Source organism: Haliaeetus albicilla, chromosome 16, assembly GCF_947461875.1.
Source record: "Haliaeetus albicilla chromosome 16, bHalAlb1.1, whole genome shotgun sequence".
NCBI lineage: Eukaryota > Metazoa > Chordata > Aves > Accipitriformes > Accipitridae > Haliaeetus > Haliaeetus albicilla.
The window spans coordinates 15,577,219-15,594,930 of NC_091498.1; the positions used below are offsets into that span (position 1 = coordinate 15,577,219).

At 40.1% G+C, this 17,712-nt stretch overlaps 1 protein-coding gene across 5 annotated transcripts in view; it reads left to right on the forward strand.

The window, feature by feature from the left end:
- The window catches only part of KCNQ1 (potassium voltage-gated channel subfamily Q member 1), a 422,193-nt gene that overhangs the window by 35,851 nt on the left and 368,630 nt on the right, over positions 1 to 17,712 (forward strand). For 4 of the 5 annotated variants that reach the window (XR_011328096.1, XM_069803647.1, XM_069803649.1 and 1 more), the window contains exon 1: positions 16,856 to 17,350. The exons of the other annotated variant lie outside the window; for it this stretch is intronic. Coding sequence is in view for 3 of the 4 variants with exons in the window: in XM_069803647.1 (XP_069659748.1) it covers positions 16,959 to 17,350 (392 nt within the window). In the remaining variant the exon portion in view is untranslated. Of the gene's footprint in view, positions 1 to 16,855; positions 17,351 to 17,712 lie in introns of those variants that run through there. 5 annotated transcript variants of the gene reach the window in all.

Sequence of the window (17,712 nt, forward strand, 5' to 3'; positions counted from 1 at the left end):
GAACTGGGAAGTGGGGGGGCAGGGAATCACCGCTCGGGGACTGGCTGGGTGTCGGTCGGCGGGTGGTGAGCAATTGCCCTGCGCGTCATTTGTACATTCCAATCCTTTATTACTACTGTTGTCATTTTATTAGCGTTATCATTATCATTATTAGTTTCTTCTTTTCTGTTCTATTAAATCGTTCTTATCTCAACCCAGGAGTTTTACTTCTTTTCCTGATTTTCTCCCCCCTCCCACTGGATGGGGGGGAGTGAGTGAGCGGCTGCGTGGTGCTTAGTTGCTGGCTGGGGTTAAACCACGACACAACCCTAGATTTTAAATATATGCCTATTGCCCACTACAGGGAAGCCTGCCCTTTCTTTTTTCCTCTGGATAGTATTGATTTTTAACTCACAGTTGCAGCAAATCATAGTCAATTTGCTCTTTGGCGGTCTTCCTCAGGTTACTTATAAGACAGGTTCGGATCAGATCCAAATGAATGAGGAGACTATAAAACTGCAAGGCACAGAAGAAAGTGTCTGAACGTGGCATATAGATGAAATGATTGACCTAAGGTTGTTAAGAACTGCTTCAGTGTATAGGAGAAAGGGACCTCACTTATTCTTATATGTTTGCGAAACTCAAGAACATGTCTGCCTGCAGATAGACAAGAGGCATGTGCTGGCACAGGGATTCCAAGTCTGTCAAATTCACTGTGTGCTAAAAGCCTCTGTTGCTTCCCCATAGACACATGCTTTCCCTATATCTTTAACAGTTCTGCTGGCAGGTGTACTCATGGCAATAACCAGTTATAAGCAGGAGGTAAATCTTCAAATATGATTAATTCTGTGCTTGACAGAGGTTAACATGCTGTAGGAGAGAAATAGAATAACAGATGCTTTCCTTCACTTGATGTTTATACACATTCAAGTATTACCCTGGTCAGTTTTTTTCCTGCTTGCAACCTCTGCTTTTTATTGAGATGAAACTTGGAGGTGCAGGAATGAACAAGAACATTTATAATAATTCCCTGTCATCTCTAAAGATTTGCTCCATAACTGACGAAACTGATTTGTAAATCATAGATTAATTTTACTCTTCTCAGATGGCTGTAAGGAAGCTATATGCAGCAAAAGATTTCCTCTCTTAGACAGCGATTTTGTTGTTGTTGTTTGTATTTCATCATGGCTTCTTTAAGTTTACAGTCAAACCAGCCAACAAAACCATTAAGCCTTATATGCCTCCTGACTACTCTAGAAATACCTCTTCCTCTTCAACAACTGAACTTTCTGAGTTGTGTTAAACTGGCTTCTGCCTCACCCAGCATAATTTGGTCCTGAAAAAAGCAATTACAGAGCAAACTTGCTATTGCAAGGGATGCTTCCCCCCCTTCATTTCTACAGTGTGTAATACAATGTTGGGTGGTTTGGGGTTTTGGAGGGGGTTCAATACCTGTAGATCCAAGGTGCTGTGATGAGAGAAAAAAACCAAACAAAACCCCACTATATCAATCCAGTTTCTATAGATGGAACTCTACAGGGAGGTGGATAGATGCACAGTTTCAGTAAAGAAAGTGCAAGGTCCTGTTTTATCATGGGAGCAATGTAGCTACAGGTCTCGAATACATGATGCTATGCAGGGTAAAGTTTTGTAGTGCTCTAATATACCACAACTTTAATGAAATGCCTTACTGTTATACTTGCGACACAGACAAGGCTCTTCTCTAGAAAATGGAATACTTAATATATGAAAGAGGTGATGAATTTTTATCTGTCACAAAAAGAGATTTTAAAAAGTCCCAATTACTCCAAGTAACCCATACAATCAAGATGCCCTTAGTAGTTAAATAAAACTAGAAATATGCTTACACTTCATGGTGCTGTCACAGATTTCCTCAGATGAACAAATAGAAGCTTAAATCAGCTACCCTGACAAGTAAGCTTTTTGTTCCAGGAAGTTAAAAAGTTTCACAGTTGATGCTAGATTCATGAGCCATCTCCTCATAAGTTATATCATGGTGTAGCGCTATGCAGGAGGCAAGAGCTGAGAATAGCACTTCAGTAATTACTACGTTGTCAGAGGTGCTTATGTTTGAAATTTAACAGAATTCCTATTCATATTTCTGTTAAAACGTTGAATCATAACATAGCTGGGGTAAAGCTTTTACAATTACAAGAGTGTGGAGCTATGTATTGAGGATATAACAGTGCTATTTACATTTGTTTAAAAAAAGAATAAACCACATGTAGATGAACATGTAACTTCTAGCTAATTACACAATGCAAGTCTAGAAAAGATTAAAAAGCCACTTTCTCACCTGCCACAAGTCTCATGAAAACAGCTAAAAACTAGAACTCTATAGAATTATTGGCTACAGAAGTGCAAAGTTAAAATGTAGCTACAGAAATGCATAACTTCTACTATTACTATCAGTATGCTGTGTCCTATTCCACATTGGCTATGATTATAATATTAATGAAATAAAAACATAGGTAGCGTAAAATGCTGAATAATATTAAATATAAAACTGAAGCAGGCTACATGCTCATCTGGGGTGATAATGATTAGCAGACCTTCAGTTTACTTCTATGAAGGTCTTAAAAAGCCTGTTTTGAAGATAATAGACCTGGGGCTTTGAGAATGCATGTACCTAATTTTATTTACATGAGCAGTTCCCTTGAGCTATCCGTTAGAATAAAAAGAATTATACAAAGTTCAAAGAATTTACCAAAGACAAGGATGACTTTCACCTTTATTATTTATTGATTTTATTTTTTTCAACTCACTAGGAGAAGATGCTTTCCCAGATGAAGATGAAAAGTTAATGAACAATCAAATTAGCCAAATTCTGGCTTGTCAGAATTTCTGGCTGTGTTCCCCGTGATCCCGTCTAAATGTAGAGTCTTTCCAGGCAGCCGACTGCCTTTTATCAGAAACCTTCAAATAAAGAGGTTTTTTTCTACCTTAACTCTGTGACCTAACATTCAGATAATCTGCTGTTCTGAATGCGATCTCGTAAAATAAAAAATTACATGAAAAGTTTAGAAAAGCAAATATTAAAATAGACATAGAGCTGAAGACATCATCTGTGCCCCAAGATACTGTTGGGAATTGTCTTCAAGGCCTGAGGATGAGACAACAGTGAACACATGCAAGAGGAAAATGGACTAGCACAGTGTACAGGTGTGTTAGTGCATGCTCATGTCCTTAACTCATGGGACTGGTAGAAGAATTCCTTGGAGTAGAAACCTACAGTGCAGGAGAGTGTAAGTCATGGGTCCACGTGTGTACTTTGTTGTCTCAGAAAGAGCTGTATAGTAGGCAACTGCCTGACTGTAATAGTTCTGCAGTCTGCTAATATCAGGCCAAAACAGTAGCCAAGGATCAGCTAGATACAAGAGTCTATGAAGTTTCAAAGGATTATTCCTAGTGCAAGCTAAAAGGTTGTCTAAACAGTGGAGAGCAAAATAGTGGAACATTGCTGACGTCTAATTGCAGAATGGGACAAATACAGTAAGTTAGCTACTGTTAATGTAAGAAAGCCAAAGTACTGAACAGAAGAAACACCACAGAAAGCAATCTAGAACATAGACAAAGGACAGCAACAAATAGCTTGTGAAATTCCTGATACAGAAAATCTGGAAGTTTTACATATACTTAATTATTAAAAAGGAAGAAAGAATAGCAATGACTGTTTTATATTGCTGCTGATTACTCACAGATGATGAAGGGGAAATAAAATGAGGAGTAAGTAGTGATCTCTTCTTGGTTGAATCACAATCATCTCTTAATATACGTAGTATAGTTAGTGATCCTACCTGCTGGCTGTCCTTTGCAATAGGCATGACCATCCATCTGCAGGGCTGAAGTTGCATTGAGGTGGCTGTTGTTACCAGTGCTATTTGCTGCTGCTCCCTTTTCCTGTTTGGGAAGAGGAAGATGTTACCAGATTACTTGGCATGCCAGTCCCTATGACAATAAAAGTAAACATTGCTAGTGTATAATGGTATCGATAGCTCTTCTCTGGGATGAAAATAAGCCCTGTGAAACAGATGGAGATGCAAATAATAGGCATTTCTCTGCAGCAGTAGTGAAGCATAGAGTTATCAGAAAGAGTCAACCAGCAGGAATGGACTTTAGCTGTGAATGTATTTTCTAAATTACCTTTTCAAATTATTGCAATAACTTGGATGTTGAGTAACTGCATCAGTAACTAATCCTTCATTCCCTTTGAGAAGAGTTACATGCTTTCCCCAGCTACAGAAATCTTTAATAAATTTTCCAGAGCACATGCATGTATTCTAAGTGCTCTCTTAATGATTAGGTTTCCAAACAAACTGTCCACTTATCTCCACAGATAACTTCAAATTTTGGTGCACAGCATGTCAGCCCTAAAAGTTAATTCATTTAAGGGATTTATTCTGTATTTAGAGTGCAAATGTTGCATCACCATACTTCCTTAGGTAACTTGCCTGTGGGGCTTTCTTGATATGTAACAGACCTCATTTGGTATAAATTATCTCAGTTCAGTTAGCTGCTGTGAATCAAAGCTACTTTGAAGCAGCCAATGATATGCCCAAGCTTTTCAACTTTCGCATGATCATAGTAATGTGTTTTCTTCAAATGTTTTTGTCCTTCACTATCAGAATAAGTGGTATGATTCCTATATGTTTGTACTGGGGCTTTGGTTTTTTTTGGCACAATTTCATGTATGCCATAAATATTCAGTGTCCTCAATACAGAATTTGCTATTTTCATAGGCTTTATATTTGCCTTTTTTCTGCAAGTCTGGATTCCTTTGTGCTTTGTTTCTAAAACTTTTAGAAAATGTATTTCTGACACATCCCTTTGATTAGAAAATAAAGTGACATAAACCAGTCAGATATCCAAATTCTAACTGTTCAAGAGAACAGTGGATTTTGTTTCTCTCATGATGACCTGTGTAATTATTCTGGATTGCTTTAAAATTTCCCTTATATGTCCATATGTCACTATTTTTAAGTAACCATGTTTCTGTTAGTGCTTATATTTCTAGAAATAGAATTGTGTTAAATTCCATTACATCACAGTCATAAAAAGTCTGTTATCTTTGATCTTTGTTACAACAGTTACAGTCACTTGAAGTATAAAAACCTGAAATTAAGCAGGTCCTTAATTAAGAAATGTTTTCTGAAAGCTGGACTGGATTGTAACGTATGATGTTGAAGCCAGTGGCTAGTTTTGTCCAGATTTGACTAATGGTTTTGTCAGAAAGCACTAGGTGCTGAGACTGTGAAGGTCATAGCCCAAGCAGAATTTCTTCCCTAATGCAGAACTGAGTGGATTGCTTAGGTTAATCTACAGTTAAGGAGCAATACTGGGTCTGAGGCTAAACTCTTCATGTACCAGACCCTGAGGAAGACCATCTCAATCCCTCCTGGACTATTCTTCTGTAAGTGTCTTCTTTATTGAAATTTTGTGTGTTTTTATTTTTCTAAGTACTATTTAAACTGCGGTATTCTGTCAGGTAAACTTTTTTTTTTTTCCTCCTTTCTGCTTAAAGCAGATGTGTTTATTAGTAACCCATTTCCTAGATAGTTTCATTACCTTTTCTGGAGAGTTCTAATAAGGCTTGCTGGCCACTCGGACCAGTCATCACACCTGTGTATCTGTCTCCCTTCCTGGTAGCTTTCCAGCCTTCATATCAACCTGCTAAGAGGGAAATAATGCTTGAGTATGAAGATTCATAATTGATTACTATCTTACCAATGTTTGAGATTAAAAGTTTTGTAAGCTGTTGAATGCACCTGCTATAGTGCAGATTCATGACACTGTTTATTCAGCTCTTCCTACTGTCTTGCTAACACTGCCAGTGTACGTGCAATGACTTATTCCTTAATTCCTTTGTCTTATAAGGTGAAACTTTCATTTGAAGGTTCATTGAGTTGAACTGTGTCTTCTAACATAACATCTGAGTTGCTGCATCTTCAAGAAATTCCCATTTCTCCTCCTTCAATAATTAACCCCAGCCATTGATGTGGTGATGGGCTGTGTTTGTTTTTTCTTTGTACAATGGTTGGCCCATAACTTAAATGATCAGCATTATTGGTGACAACTATGTCTGTTACTATGTGGCTGATAAGCCAGGTTATGTCCATTTCTGTGTTTGTTCACATGGTGAAGTTTCACAGCAATGGCAAATGCAAGGAAGAGGAAGAATCTCTGTATAGTATTAGCAGCAGTTAAAGCATTCATTCAAGTTTGTGTTTCCATTCAAAACACAATGTCTTGATTTTAAATCCCAATGTTTATTAGTTCTGTCTGCACACTAGAACTTTGTATGGTGTTCCAAAGCATCCCTACCTTTATACTGACTAATCCTGTTTCTCCTCTTCCCCAGCAAATCTGAGTGCTTAACATGCAACTGCATTTATCATCACAGCTACAAAGGAGGACAGTGCTATTATCCCATTTACAAATTAAGAACCTGAGGCGCAAATAAGAACAATGACACACCAGAGGTCACACAGGAAGTCTGTGGGACAACTGGGAGCTGAACTCCGGTCATTCAAGTCCGAGGTTAGAGACTGGAAATTTCCTCTTTGATAGAGGACTGAAAATACCTTCTTAAATTCAATATACTTACAGGGATTTGGTGCTCTTTTTGATAGCTTCTTACTATTTATTATGCAAATCTGGGTAATGTATCAAGTTAAAGTCCAGCCTATTTTTGTTTTCTTTTTTTCCTTTTGCATTGGCAGCTACCCATCAAACTACTACATTTATTAGGGTTTAATTTTCATGTATCATTGTTTATAATGGTAAATGTAAAATGTTATGCTATTCTCTTTCAAGTATTTGTGTAGATTATTAACAGAAGTCAAATCACAGACATGTTTTCAATGGGAAACATGGGCTAAGCCATCAGCCTTTTTCTTAGAAAATACTCTCATGTTCTCTACTCCATCACCAGCATTTTGGGAGTCCTAAACTACTAGTGCAGGGGAGACTCTAGTTTTACAAGTAGTGTAAAGAGATTCATCTGCTGTTAAGCATAATCTACAACACCATGTAAAAACTGGACAGGAGGGCCCTCTATATTGAAAAGACCTTGCAAAGACCATGTAAATCAGTACTGAAAAGATGTTAGGGTCAGATCCCCAGCTGCATCAAATTACCATATTATGATTCAGTTTATAGCAGATAAGTAAATGAGTTGTATTTTGGGTTTTGTTACATCAAAAGAAGTCACTGAATCACCCTCCCTTTAGAGTATCAGGTCTCCTGTATTCAAAAATAAGATAATTTCTATAAGCCACTTTGTCTTATTTCTTCCCTAGCTTAAAATGTAACACTTCAATGAACAATTCTGTTGTTGCTATTTATGTGATTGTAATAAGGCAGCTTGTCCCACTGAGGACCAGTTAGGCTGTGACCAGCTAGCTCTGCACTAGAAACAGGCATACATGTCTGTGGCCAATTAATATTAAATGCGTGCAGCTGAAAGTGGGGACAACAGAACAGTAAGCAGAGCTCCTTCGGTGAAAGAGGAAAAAAGAAAAAGGAGCTAGAGACTTCTCTGAGCAGTGAAGGGGAGGTCTAGGGAAGTACCCTTCAGGGACAGTGTTCCTGTACCAGGGGTGGAGAGAAGATAACAGCAAGCAGATGATACTAAGTTTTCAGTGTTTGCTGATGCTTCTGGGTTTTTGAGATAAACAGTCCTCGCTCTTATTACAGCAGAATGAGAGGAATTGGGAGAGAAGTGAGAAGCAGCGTTGCTTAAGATGTCATCTCTGTACAACTGTATTTTTAGTATGTCTACACTTCTAGTCATCTGTCTAAGCATTTTAACTAGCATGATATATTCTAGCCTAGAGCTCACATGGAAATTTGCCTGTTAGTCACATAGGTATCTACAGTTTAAAGAAGTAGCAACAAATGACTGTTGTCTACAAACTTTGTCTTTCCATAGCCTATAATTTAGAACCACAGTTGTTGGGTTATAAAAAACTCTGAATTTTAAATGCAAGCTTACTCCTCGGAGAGTATCAACTTCTCTTTAAAAAGATATGTACCCTAAAAAGAGGTTTACTCATCAGATTATTTAATTGTCACACCTGAACAAGACAGACTTCTTAAGTATAAGACTTACTGTATCAGAGGACATTCTGATAATATGTTAAGATGTCTCCTTGTCTTAAAATATACCTGTAAAAGAAAGAAACAAACACAACTGTGACTGTGGTTGAATGGCAAAGTTGAGCAGGCTTGCAAGCAGTAACACATAATTTTCTAACTGTATGAAATAGATTCCTTATTCTTAAAGTGCCAATTATTTTTCCTTTTTTTAATGTGACAAATCTTTTTCTTTCACTTTCAGTTTATTTAGAAGGAGGAATTAGCAATGTTAAGAAAGTATTTATGTCTATTATGAGAAATATCTACAAAAAAAAGAGACAAAGCACCTGTAGCCTAAGCCAGACCAGATAAACTTGATACTTTCGCCACTAGAGGGACCTCCAGGAATAGAATATACAAAAACATTTGCAAAGGCTATTTTGAAGTATTAGGTGTCTTTAAAGAAAAACAAAAAAAGCTTTGCAGGTCAAAGGAATTGTCATTTGTTGATAATGAGCTCTGAAACAATAGGAAATAAGAATTAACTAATTATCTCATAGATCTTGTCAAGAAAAAGCAACTTATTTTCTCTTGGTATGATGTGAGTTTGGAAGGTTGTTTCCTCCTCACTGAATTAGTGAGGTTAGCATAGCCACTTTCAAGAGACTTGTAATTGAGCGGTAAGGTTATGTGTTACTCTATTGAGGAGTACAAAGCAAATACAGTTATTCTCTTTCAGAGTTTCTGAGAAGAATAGGATTTTGTTGTGGTGCAGACAGTCTGAAATCAATAAACTTAGTTTCTCACTGAATGGTACTTTAGCAGAGCCCTCAACTTATGTCAAATTTTAACAGCTCAACTAACAAATGTTAGTGCCTCACCATGTATGCAAGTGCTTTCTAAAAAGTAGCTATGCTACCACTTGGATCACTGGATTTGTAATTAGCAATCAATCAGGGAGATGACAAGAGTGCTTTAATGTTCCGTTTTATACTTATGCAATATTGTAGAAGTTGTGGTATTCTTCACACACAAAGTTTTGGGGCTCTGCAGAGCACAAATTCAGCAAGCTTTAGCTTTAGCACAGCTACTGTAAAACATGAAATCTTGCTAATATAAGTGACTGTGCTTCTGAGACACTGAAGATGGGGACACAAAGACAAGAACTGCAATTAACCCAATTAGCAAAAGGTCAGGGATGGGACTAGAATTTGGCATTAAATCACAATTATGGAACAGGTTAAAAGAATTTTTGCAAGACCATAAATTATATTGTATTGTTTAGCTTTACCTGTTAGAATGGTACTAACAAAATGAAAACTGTTACTTTGTGAGATGAAAGCAACCTGAAATTCCAGTTTGGCAGAGCTGATTGTTGCACAGGTCTCCTGTGGTCTATCCACTGAGTTTTATAGTTTCTATTTTGTTTGCACTGAAAGGCTACTTGCTAAGAAAAGGTGTAGTGGCAGGGGAGGAGACATTGCTAGTATCTTTTCTATTATTCTTTGTTGCTTTTTGTTTGGGGCATTAGAAAGCTCTTTGATGAATTATTGTTTGAAAAATCTTTGCTTCTGCCACAGAGTTAGCATTATATTCCTTGCCTTGCACGTGTATAACCTCCCACTGAAGTTTTCTAGTGAATTACCTGCAATTAAAACACACATTCAACCACAGTTACGCTTAACTGGCAGATTGATGACTCCTGACATCAAAAGTGGGTTGCCAAGTGGGCCCTGCTGAGGAAGAATGATTACCTATCCCATGTCATTCCATAAGTGTGAAGTAGGATATTATATGTTACAGATTAACACGGTCACAGGCCGGAAGTGTTCCTTGACCAGGAAGAGATTTAGTGATAACTAGTGATTTCTTTCTCAGCTGCTGAGAGTGAAACCCTTCCTGAAATACCAGAACACCTTTTTATTAAGCACAGTCCCCTCCATAAATACCTATGGAGTAAAAATTTGAGGGGATTTTAGAATTTCAAAAGTTCAGTTAATTTATTTGGAGCTTATTCAGCACTGTCATTTGATACTGATTTTAGTCTAAGAGAGGGTTTGTGACTAATACAAGGAGGAGAATTTTCTTTTGATGAAAGAAGATGATATAATGATCTCTTCATTTGAAGAATGTCATTAGTCACTCTGCCCTCAGATACCTTTGCATGTGTAAGAATATGCATACGGTATCCTGTAGGGTGTTATGTGAGTAATCAAATACCTGTTGTCTCACATGCTTCTGAGATTAAAATATACCACATCTGCCGTAATGCTGAAAATGAATGTTGCAGCATTTTGTCAGCCTCTTTAGTTTTCTCTTTTGGTGTGATACTCAGAAGAATCCTCTTTCAATTATGAAAGCTGCTGAATGATTAACCACATGAAAGAACTGGGGAGGACTGGAGAACATGGGCAACTGCTGAAACAGACTGGAGAGAATACATATGCATGTGTGCACAAGTGTCTGGCTGTCAGACATCATAACTGAGATTTCCTAAAGGTATCCCCTCTTATCAGGCTTTCACAAGTTTTAGTTTTTTATTTTTCCTACTGACACTTTATTCAAGATGTGCAAGGAGGTTGGGAGCAGGAAAAAAGTGTTGAGAGGGACGTTTACAAGAGGTAATGCACCAAAGTTCAGCTACGTTTTTAGCTCTGCTATTTTCTTCTTACTGCCAGTGAGCGCTTCAGGGGCTCTGCCGTGAAGTCCTGCTCCTAAACAAGTAAACATTTAGGATCTGAATCTATCAGAATCACTTATACCTGGAAGCTTTTTGGTCAACCCGCGATAATAGCAAATAGAACGGGCTAATGTTGTAGAAAAAATTTGGATCTTTATTGACATAAACCAAAGTTCCAGTTGGCTGGCACTGGCCTTTCATATAAATGAATGTTCATGTTCATTAACAAAAAAATTAAGAGTCTACTAAGTATTGTTGCAGATATATGCTTGTTAAGTCTTACTTGGAAGGGTTTTTACTTTTATTTACTTTTTTGTTGAAGACAAAGAATAGAAATATTGTTGTAAATAGCAGGACTAATCCTATGGACAAATAGCAAATACCTGCCCCCCCCCCCCCCCCGCCCCCGCCAGGTTCAAATATAGGTTGCAGAGCAGTTAAGCATTTATACATATGCGTAACTTTGAACACATGAAAACAAAACAAAAAAATGGTTTGTGTGCTGTAAGTCTAAATAAATGCTCAGAACCTTCTTGGAACTTTGCTTTAGGACTTAAAACCTGAGCACTGGCAGACAATAACATTCTTTCTCAGAACAGCACCAATATGCTTTAAAAACCTATAAAACAATGTAAAAAGAGATTATAAATGTAGATGTAACCATGCAGTAAAATAGCATTCAAACAGATAATGTTAATCAGGATTGTCAGCTGCTGGACTGGATAGCCTCCAAACTCCAGAGATCTGGTGCATGCTACTATCTTCTGCAAGGTTACTTCTGTCTACTGACCGTATTCCTAAACTTACTGCATCCACAATTAAAAACGACCCAACAACAAAGGTGGGGGTGGGGGGTAGAATTAAAAGCCAGTTTAAACTTTCTGAATAGGAAGTTACCTGCTGTTTTCTGTCTGCTCCATTTGTCTTGAAAGAGATGGACAGAAGAGCAGACTGCATCAACATGTTTTAAAAGTGTGGTTTTTTTGACACTGATTAGTCTTTTTATGAAGTCAGTCATTATTGAGGTCTCTGACTTATGACTGATCAACTGCTAACTTGTTAGGTTGCTCCTGCTTTGTTAATTCAAGAGGAGGAACATGGGTTTCTTTTTGTTTTTCCAAGTCCTATTCTGTCTGTAGATAGTTAATTTGGCACTGAGGGCAGCATTTCAGAATAGATGAGGCTATATTGTTCAGTTTTCAGGAAACTATTGATTGTATAGTCTGGGGCGCACTTTGCCCGTCAACTAGGCTGCTGTAAACTCTGTAATCCTTAAGGATGAACATTTATGTCTTTCTTTGCAGCACTTGTCCTAATTACCAGCACTGTACTCTGGTGCTTTTTGAATGAATGGCAAAGGTGTCACCTTCCCTAGATATTCTTACCCTGGTACTTCTTGATGGTGTGCTACTGCTTTTGTTGACTCAGAGAAAGCCTAGATAGCAACGGTTAATAGCTGCCTAAATTGCAGGTAGAGTAATGACACAGTAACTGTGGATCTTCCTGATCAAGGAAGCTGGAATAAATTCCCTTGAAGGAAAAAGTGAGCTGAACTAACCTGAGGATTCTTCCTAGCAGCACAGCTATGTGACCACAAGGCACTAGTGGAGAAGGACAAAGTTATTACTGCACATTGTAGGAATTTTATCTTAATGGTCAGGCCTTTGGGGCATACTGCAGTTTCAAATTATTTACACTCTCCATATCTGGAGTTTCTACTGGTGTGCAACCTAAATTGTTTGACCAGCAATGGCTGTCATCAGGGAAAATGTGGATTTGTACATAAGAAGCATGAATGTATTCAAGAGCCTGTAATAAAAATTTTGCTTGAATTTAAAACCTAAAGTTAAGCTGGCATAAAAGCATACCAGTTGTGTATTAATAGACTGTGACAAATTAAAAAGAATGATAAACAAGATTACCAAGGTGTCCAATGAAAAATATGTACAGGTTCTCAGAAAACCGTTCTTAATTGCGACTTGATGAATGAATGAAAACTTATATATATCTCCCTTGTCTCCCTACTGAAATGGCTAAGCCATAGTCTTTCCAGGATTTAAAAAATGAAGCAAACTCTTTTATCTTTTTCCCCTTTCCTTGTCTCTGCTTTGAATCATAAGGTGGAGGTTTATTTGTTCAACAAGTTATTGTTCTGTTTTCAAGCTTTTCTTTGTATCTGAGGTCTAGGTACTTAGTTGTTTTGCAGCTTTTAATAGGAATATTTTTAAGGTAATGACACACCTCTGTGAACAGAATTTTTTAATTGATAGAGAATATTTAAAAAATTATTGCCATACAGTTATTGCTATGTGAAAGTATATAAACAATCCTAGGACTCTATTCTCAGTTCAGTACTGAGTCACATTTACCTTCATCATTGGCTGTGTTTTTAAAACATTCTACTGACTTGATTAAACTGTGGATTCTTCAGGAAATGGAATGCAACAAAGTATTTACTCTAATTCAAGAAAAATAATCAAAAAATTAAGGCAAAACAACTCTCTCTTTTCTTTCCTTGAAAAAAGTTCTTTAACATGTCCCCTACTATAGCTGGGCAGAAATGGAAAGTGGCATTTAACAAACAAAATGAACAAAAACCATCCCCCAAAGTAATCTAACAGCAAACAAGATGATTTTCATGCCAGCGGAGAACTGGTGCAACCTGTAATTGCAATGTAAGTGTTAAAGGCTTTCAGAAGACAGAGAACACTCAGATACTTACTGTTTGTTTGAGTCTTAGTTTCCACAGGGAAGTAATCACATAAAAGATCAAAGTGTCTCTTTATAACTGGCTGCAACAATTCCAGCTTGTAAACGTTCAGCAGTGATTTAGCAGTAATATCTTACATGATACTATGGCAGGCATAAAGTGAAAATATAGCATGTAATGAGCAAAATATTGGTCGTGATTTGGTACAGGATAACAGAAACACAGCCGCAAGCTGGTACAAACATTTCTGATCTACTATAGCCCAATGGTGGGATTTTCAGAAATGCTTTACTAGTCCTGCTCCAATTAAATTACTCAGAATTGGGAGCTTTACCATCAGCTTCACTGGTACATTATCATCACACTTTAGTGACTTATGACGTCTCCTTTCTAGAATCAAAAACCTATTAAAGACTTAAAGATTTAAAACAGTACTTGCAAATGGTAAAATAACAAATATCATGGTTATTATTCATTTTGCTACAGTTCTGGAAATAGTCAAAGTAGACTATTATTGTTTTAAGAAACAATTCAGTGTAGTAGTTCCACCTTAACATTGAAAACCTATGTCCTCTTTATCCAACATGTTTTCCTACTCTCTTCACTACCAAAGCCTGGCTACCTAGCTCCGTAAACGTATTTTTAACACTTATCTGCCTCCTCTTCCCATTTTTAGCTCTTCTATGTATACACTGTACTCTCTGGATTTTTTTCTCTTCTTCCACTTAAATAATTCTGTTGTTTTGTAAAATGAACATGATTAATATCAAGACCTGGCTACTTATGAAGGGGAAGACCAGAAATTGCCATTACCATGTTAAAGTTTTCATCTTGAAAATGTTGCAAATTATATTACAGTTTTGGTAACTCAATATATATTAAAGATAACCATTCCCTGGATTCTCATCACTAAGCAGTCATCTATTTGACACTTTAAGTATGCTCTTGCCTTCACCTATGCCAGACAGATGTTTTAGCATTCAGTAACATGAACTAGCTGGGAATCATCTAACAAAATGGTTTTTACTATATAAAATAACATCATCCATCAGTAACACATTAAAATAAAAAAGTGGATTTTGATTAATTCCTTGACTCCAGGGAAAAGATGTTTAGATATTGCCTAAATACTCATTTTAAATATTTAAAGTTCCTTTATTTGTGATGATTCTTTGAAAGATTTAGCCAACATTAACGGTCCAACCCAATACCTTATGAAAATTTTTCTGACCTGCAAAACAGTTCAATATATTGGGCTATGGAATATATTTGAGCCTTTTCTTGTTTTGCAGTGAGAAAATTATTGAAACAAATCTTGGTTGCTTGGAACAGTTTTCCATTGAACACTGAGGATCAAATTCAGTTCTTAACAATTTGCTTCCCTGCTTCGCTATTTAAGTACATAATAGCTCTCTAACCTTTGTTTTGGAAGAAAATTGCCTAAATGATACAGAAATTCCATTTTCTTAGGTTCATATATATTGGGGTTTCTATTCTCTGTTTTGTTAATCAATGGATAAACAACAACATAATGCCAGGATATTTTTTAAAGATTTTGAAAACAGTTTTTGAACAACAACATAATGTACATATGAACATACTGCCTCTTGTTTTGCTAAACCCTGTAAATTATGTTTTGCAGTTGGCTCCAGGATAAGGTCCTGTATAACCCAGACAATATGTTGGTCTTTAAAACAAAGTGGAACGCTTGTATAAAGAAACACATTTGTTAACTTGTAACATCAAGACTTTATCAGGCTAGTCCTCAAACAGTGAGCCCTCAAGGGTAGCAATGACATTCTTTCTTCCATTAGTAATTTTTCTTGCAGGCTTATTGCAAGAAAGAACGATTTCTCAAAATAGAGCAACCTGGCTCTATTTTGACCAGATGCAGGAAAAGTTTCCTTTGAAATGCTTTTTTTTATTAAGCTAGTTTGTTGTTCTTGCTCAGGTGGAGGGGGGAAAAGCCTGGTTAGTATGTTGTTGGTTTTTAGAAACAAGTTTTGCAAATTCTCTTTTTAACACTTCTGGTTTTGTATTCCTAAGAAGGAGCCAGATCCTTCATGGGTGTAAATTAGTACTTTATAAGAGCCTACAGTCTTGTTTGTTTACACTAGTGAAGGATCTTGCCCAGTTCCCCAACCATATGTGCAGCCTGACATTTGAATGGAACTGCAATTAGCAGGGTTGTTTTTGTTTAACTTTATTTAGCACCTTATCTTCCCGCAACATTCTTTTTGGAGTACCAGTATCAACCATGAACTCAACATAGCTCTTACTAGTTCTGTTCTATTTTGGGCTAGAAGGAAAAATCCCCAGCACTCCAGATCAAAGAGCGCCCTCCGCTTTCACTCTGGGAATAGAAATTGTAACTAATTGGTGCAAAAAAAGGCTCTTATTACCATGACAAATCGATTCACACCACAGTTAAGTCAGTCATAACTTACTCCACTACACAGGAAAGTTATCCAAGCCCTCAAAATAACCTGTTATTAATGGCCAAACACACGCAGCCTTCCACAAAGACAGAATGGTTTTGGTGTTGGTGAGAGACCCAACTTGTAGATGATGCAAGTCTGCAGAACTCTGTTTATTGTGTTCTACAATTTGCCCAATTACTCAGCTATTTGCTCTCTGATGTTATAGTAACACCGGGGACTGCAAGGCCTGTTGGCCAGGCTCTTCCTCTTGCTACTTGTGTTAAGAAGAGCCTCCTGGAGGATCCCAAGTCTGGCAGAGCTCTGCTGCTTCCAGACACTGAAGTTCTGCACAAAGGGACAGAGGAGCAGGCCCTGAAGGCTCTGGTGGCCCTCAATCAGAGGTAAGGGGTTGTACCTCAGCAGCTCAAGCCACCCACAGGCCTGGGAAGCACTTACTGGAGCACTGTCCCCACAGATGCCAAGCGGGCTGAGAAGGTGGGAAAACCTCCAGGGCCTTCTGGGGAGCTGGCAGCCTTCTCCCTGGTCCCTACCCTATCGCCTCCTGCAGCACACAGGGCCTCACAAAGGTAAGAGGCCACCTCCACGCAGCTGTGTCGGTGACAAGAAGACAGGCAAAACAGGTCAAGGTCAGCAATGAGGAGAGGGGGTCCAGGCTCCAGCCAGGCCTCGCTGCCCGGCCCCTGTCCTCTGGGGCTTACAGGCAGGGTCCTGAGGCAGGTGCAGCCCTAGAGGCGGCGTGCCGGGGCCGGGGCCGGGACGGGGGCTGAGGCTGAAGGGTCGCCCGGGCGCCCTCGCGGAGGTTGCGCAGCTCCCGCCCCGCCGGCCTGGGCCCGCCGAGCAGCGCCTCTCGGCGGGTGGCACCGGGACTGCGGGCCGGGCCGGGCCCGCCCCCGCCGCGGCTTCCCCTCACCTTTCCCGGCAAGGAGCCGCCCCCGAGGGGGCCGGGCCGGCGGCGGCGGCGGGAGAGGGCGCCCGGCGCCGGCCCGCAGCTCCTGGGGCAGCGCAGCCCTGACACCGCCGCGCCGCCCGGCCTCCCCGAGTTGCCCCAGCCATGTCTTCCAGCTCCCCCCCGGGCGAGCAGAAAAGCCGGAGCCTGGGCCGGCTGTCGCTGCCCAGGAAAGGCAGCATGACGCCCGGTAAGAAGCCCTCGGCGCTGGAGCTGGCCGAGAGCACCCCCAACGCCCACTACGCCCCACTCTCCGCCGCCCAGGGCGGGCAGCCGCCGGCGGGCTGCAGTCCGGAGCCGGAGCGGCCGCTGCGCCTGAAGAGCGAGGTGGTGGTGGTGAACGCCGACTGTCCGCGGCCCCCCGTCAGCCTCGACCCCCGCGTCTCCATCTACAGCCTCCGCAAGCCCCTGCTGAGCCGCAGCAGCGTCCAGGGCAGGGTCTACAACTTCTTGGAGCGGCCCACGGGCTGGAAGTGCTTCGTGTACCACTTCACCGTGTGAGTACCCGCCCCGCCGCCCGCCGGGCCCACCTGCTCCGCGCCGGGTTCCCGTTACAGCGGCTTGTCCTGTCAGCCGTGGCGGCCCCGCTGTCCGCGGCTGCCCGGAGCGGGGAAGCTGTCTCCCGGCGCGGCCGTCGGTGCGAGGGGCTCTCCGGGCTGCCCCTCACGCCTTCCCGCCGTGCCTGAAGCGTGAGGTGACCGCTCCCGCGCTGCCGCCGTGCCCCCTCCCCGCCTCCCCTCACAGGGCTCGTCCTCGCCGCGGAGGCGGGAGAGCGGCAGCCCCGGCGGTCTCCTCAGCGGCGGAGCTTTCCAAGACCGGCCCGGTGCTCAAGGCTTGGACGGCTTGCAGATGCGGTCTT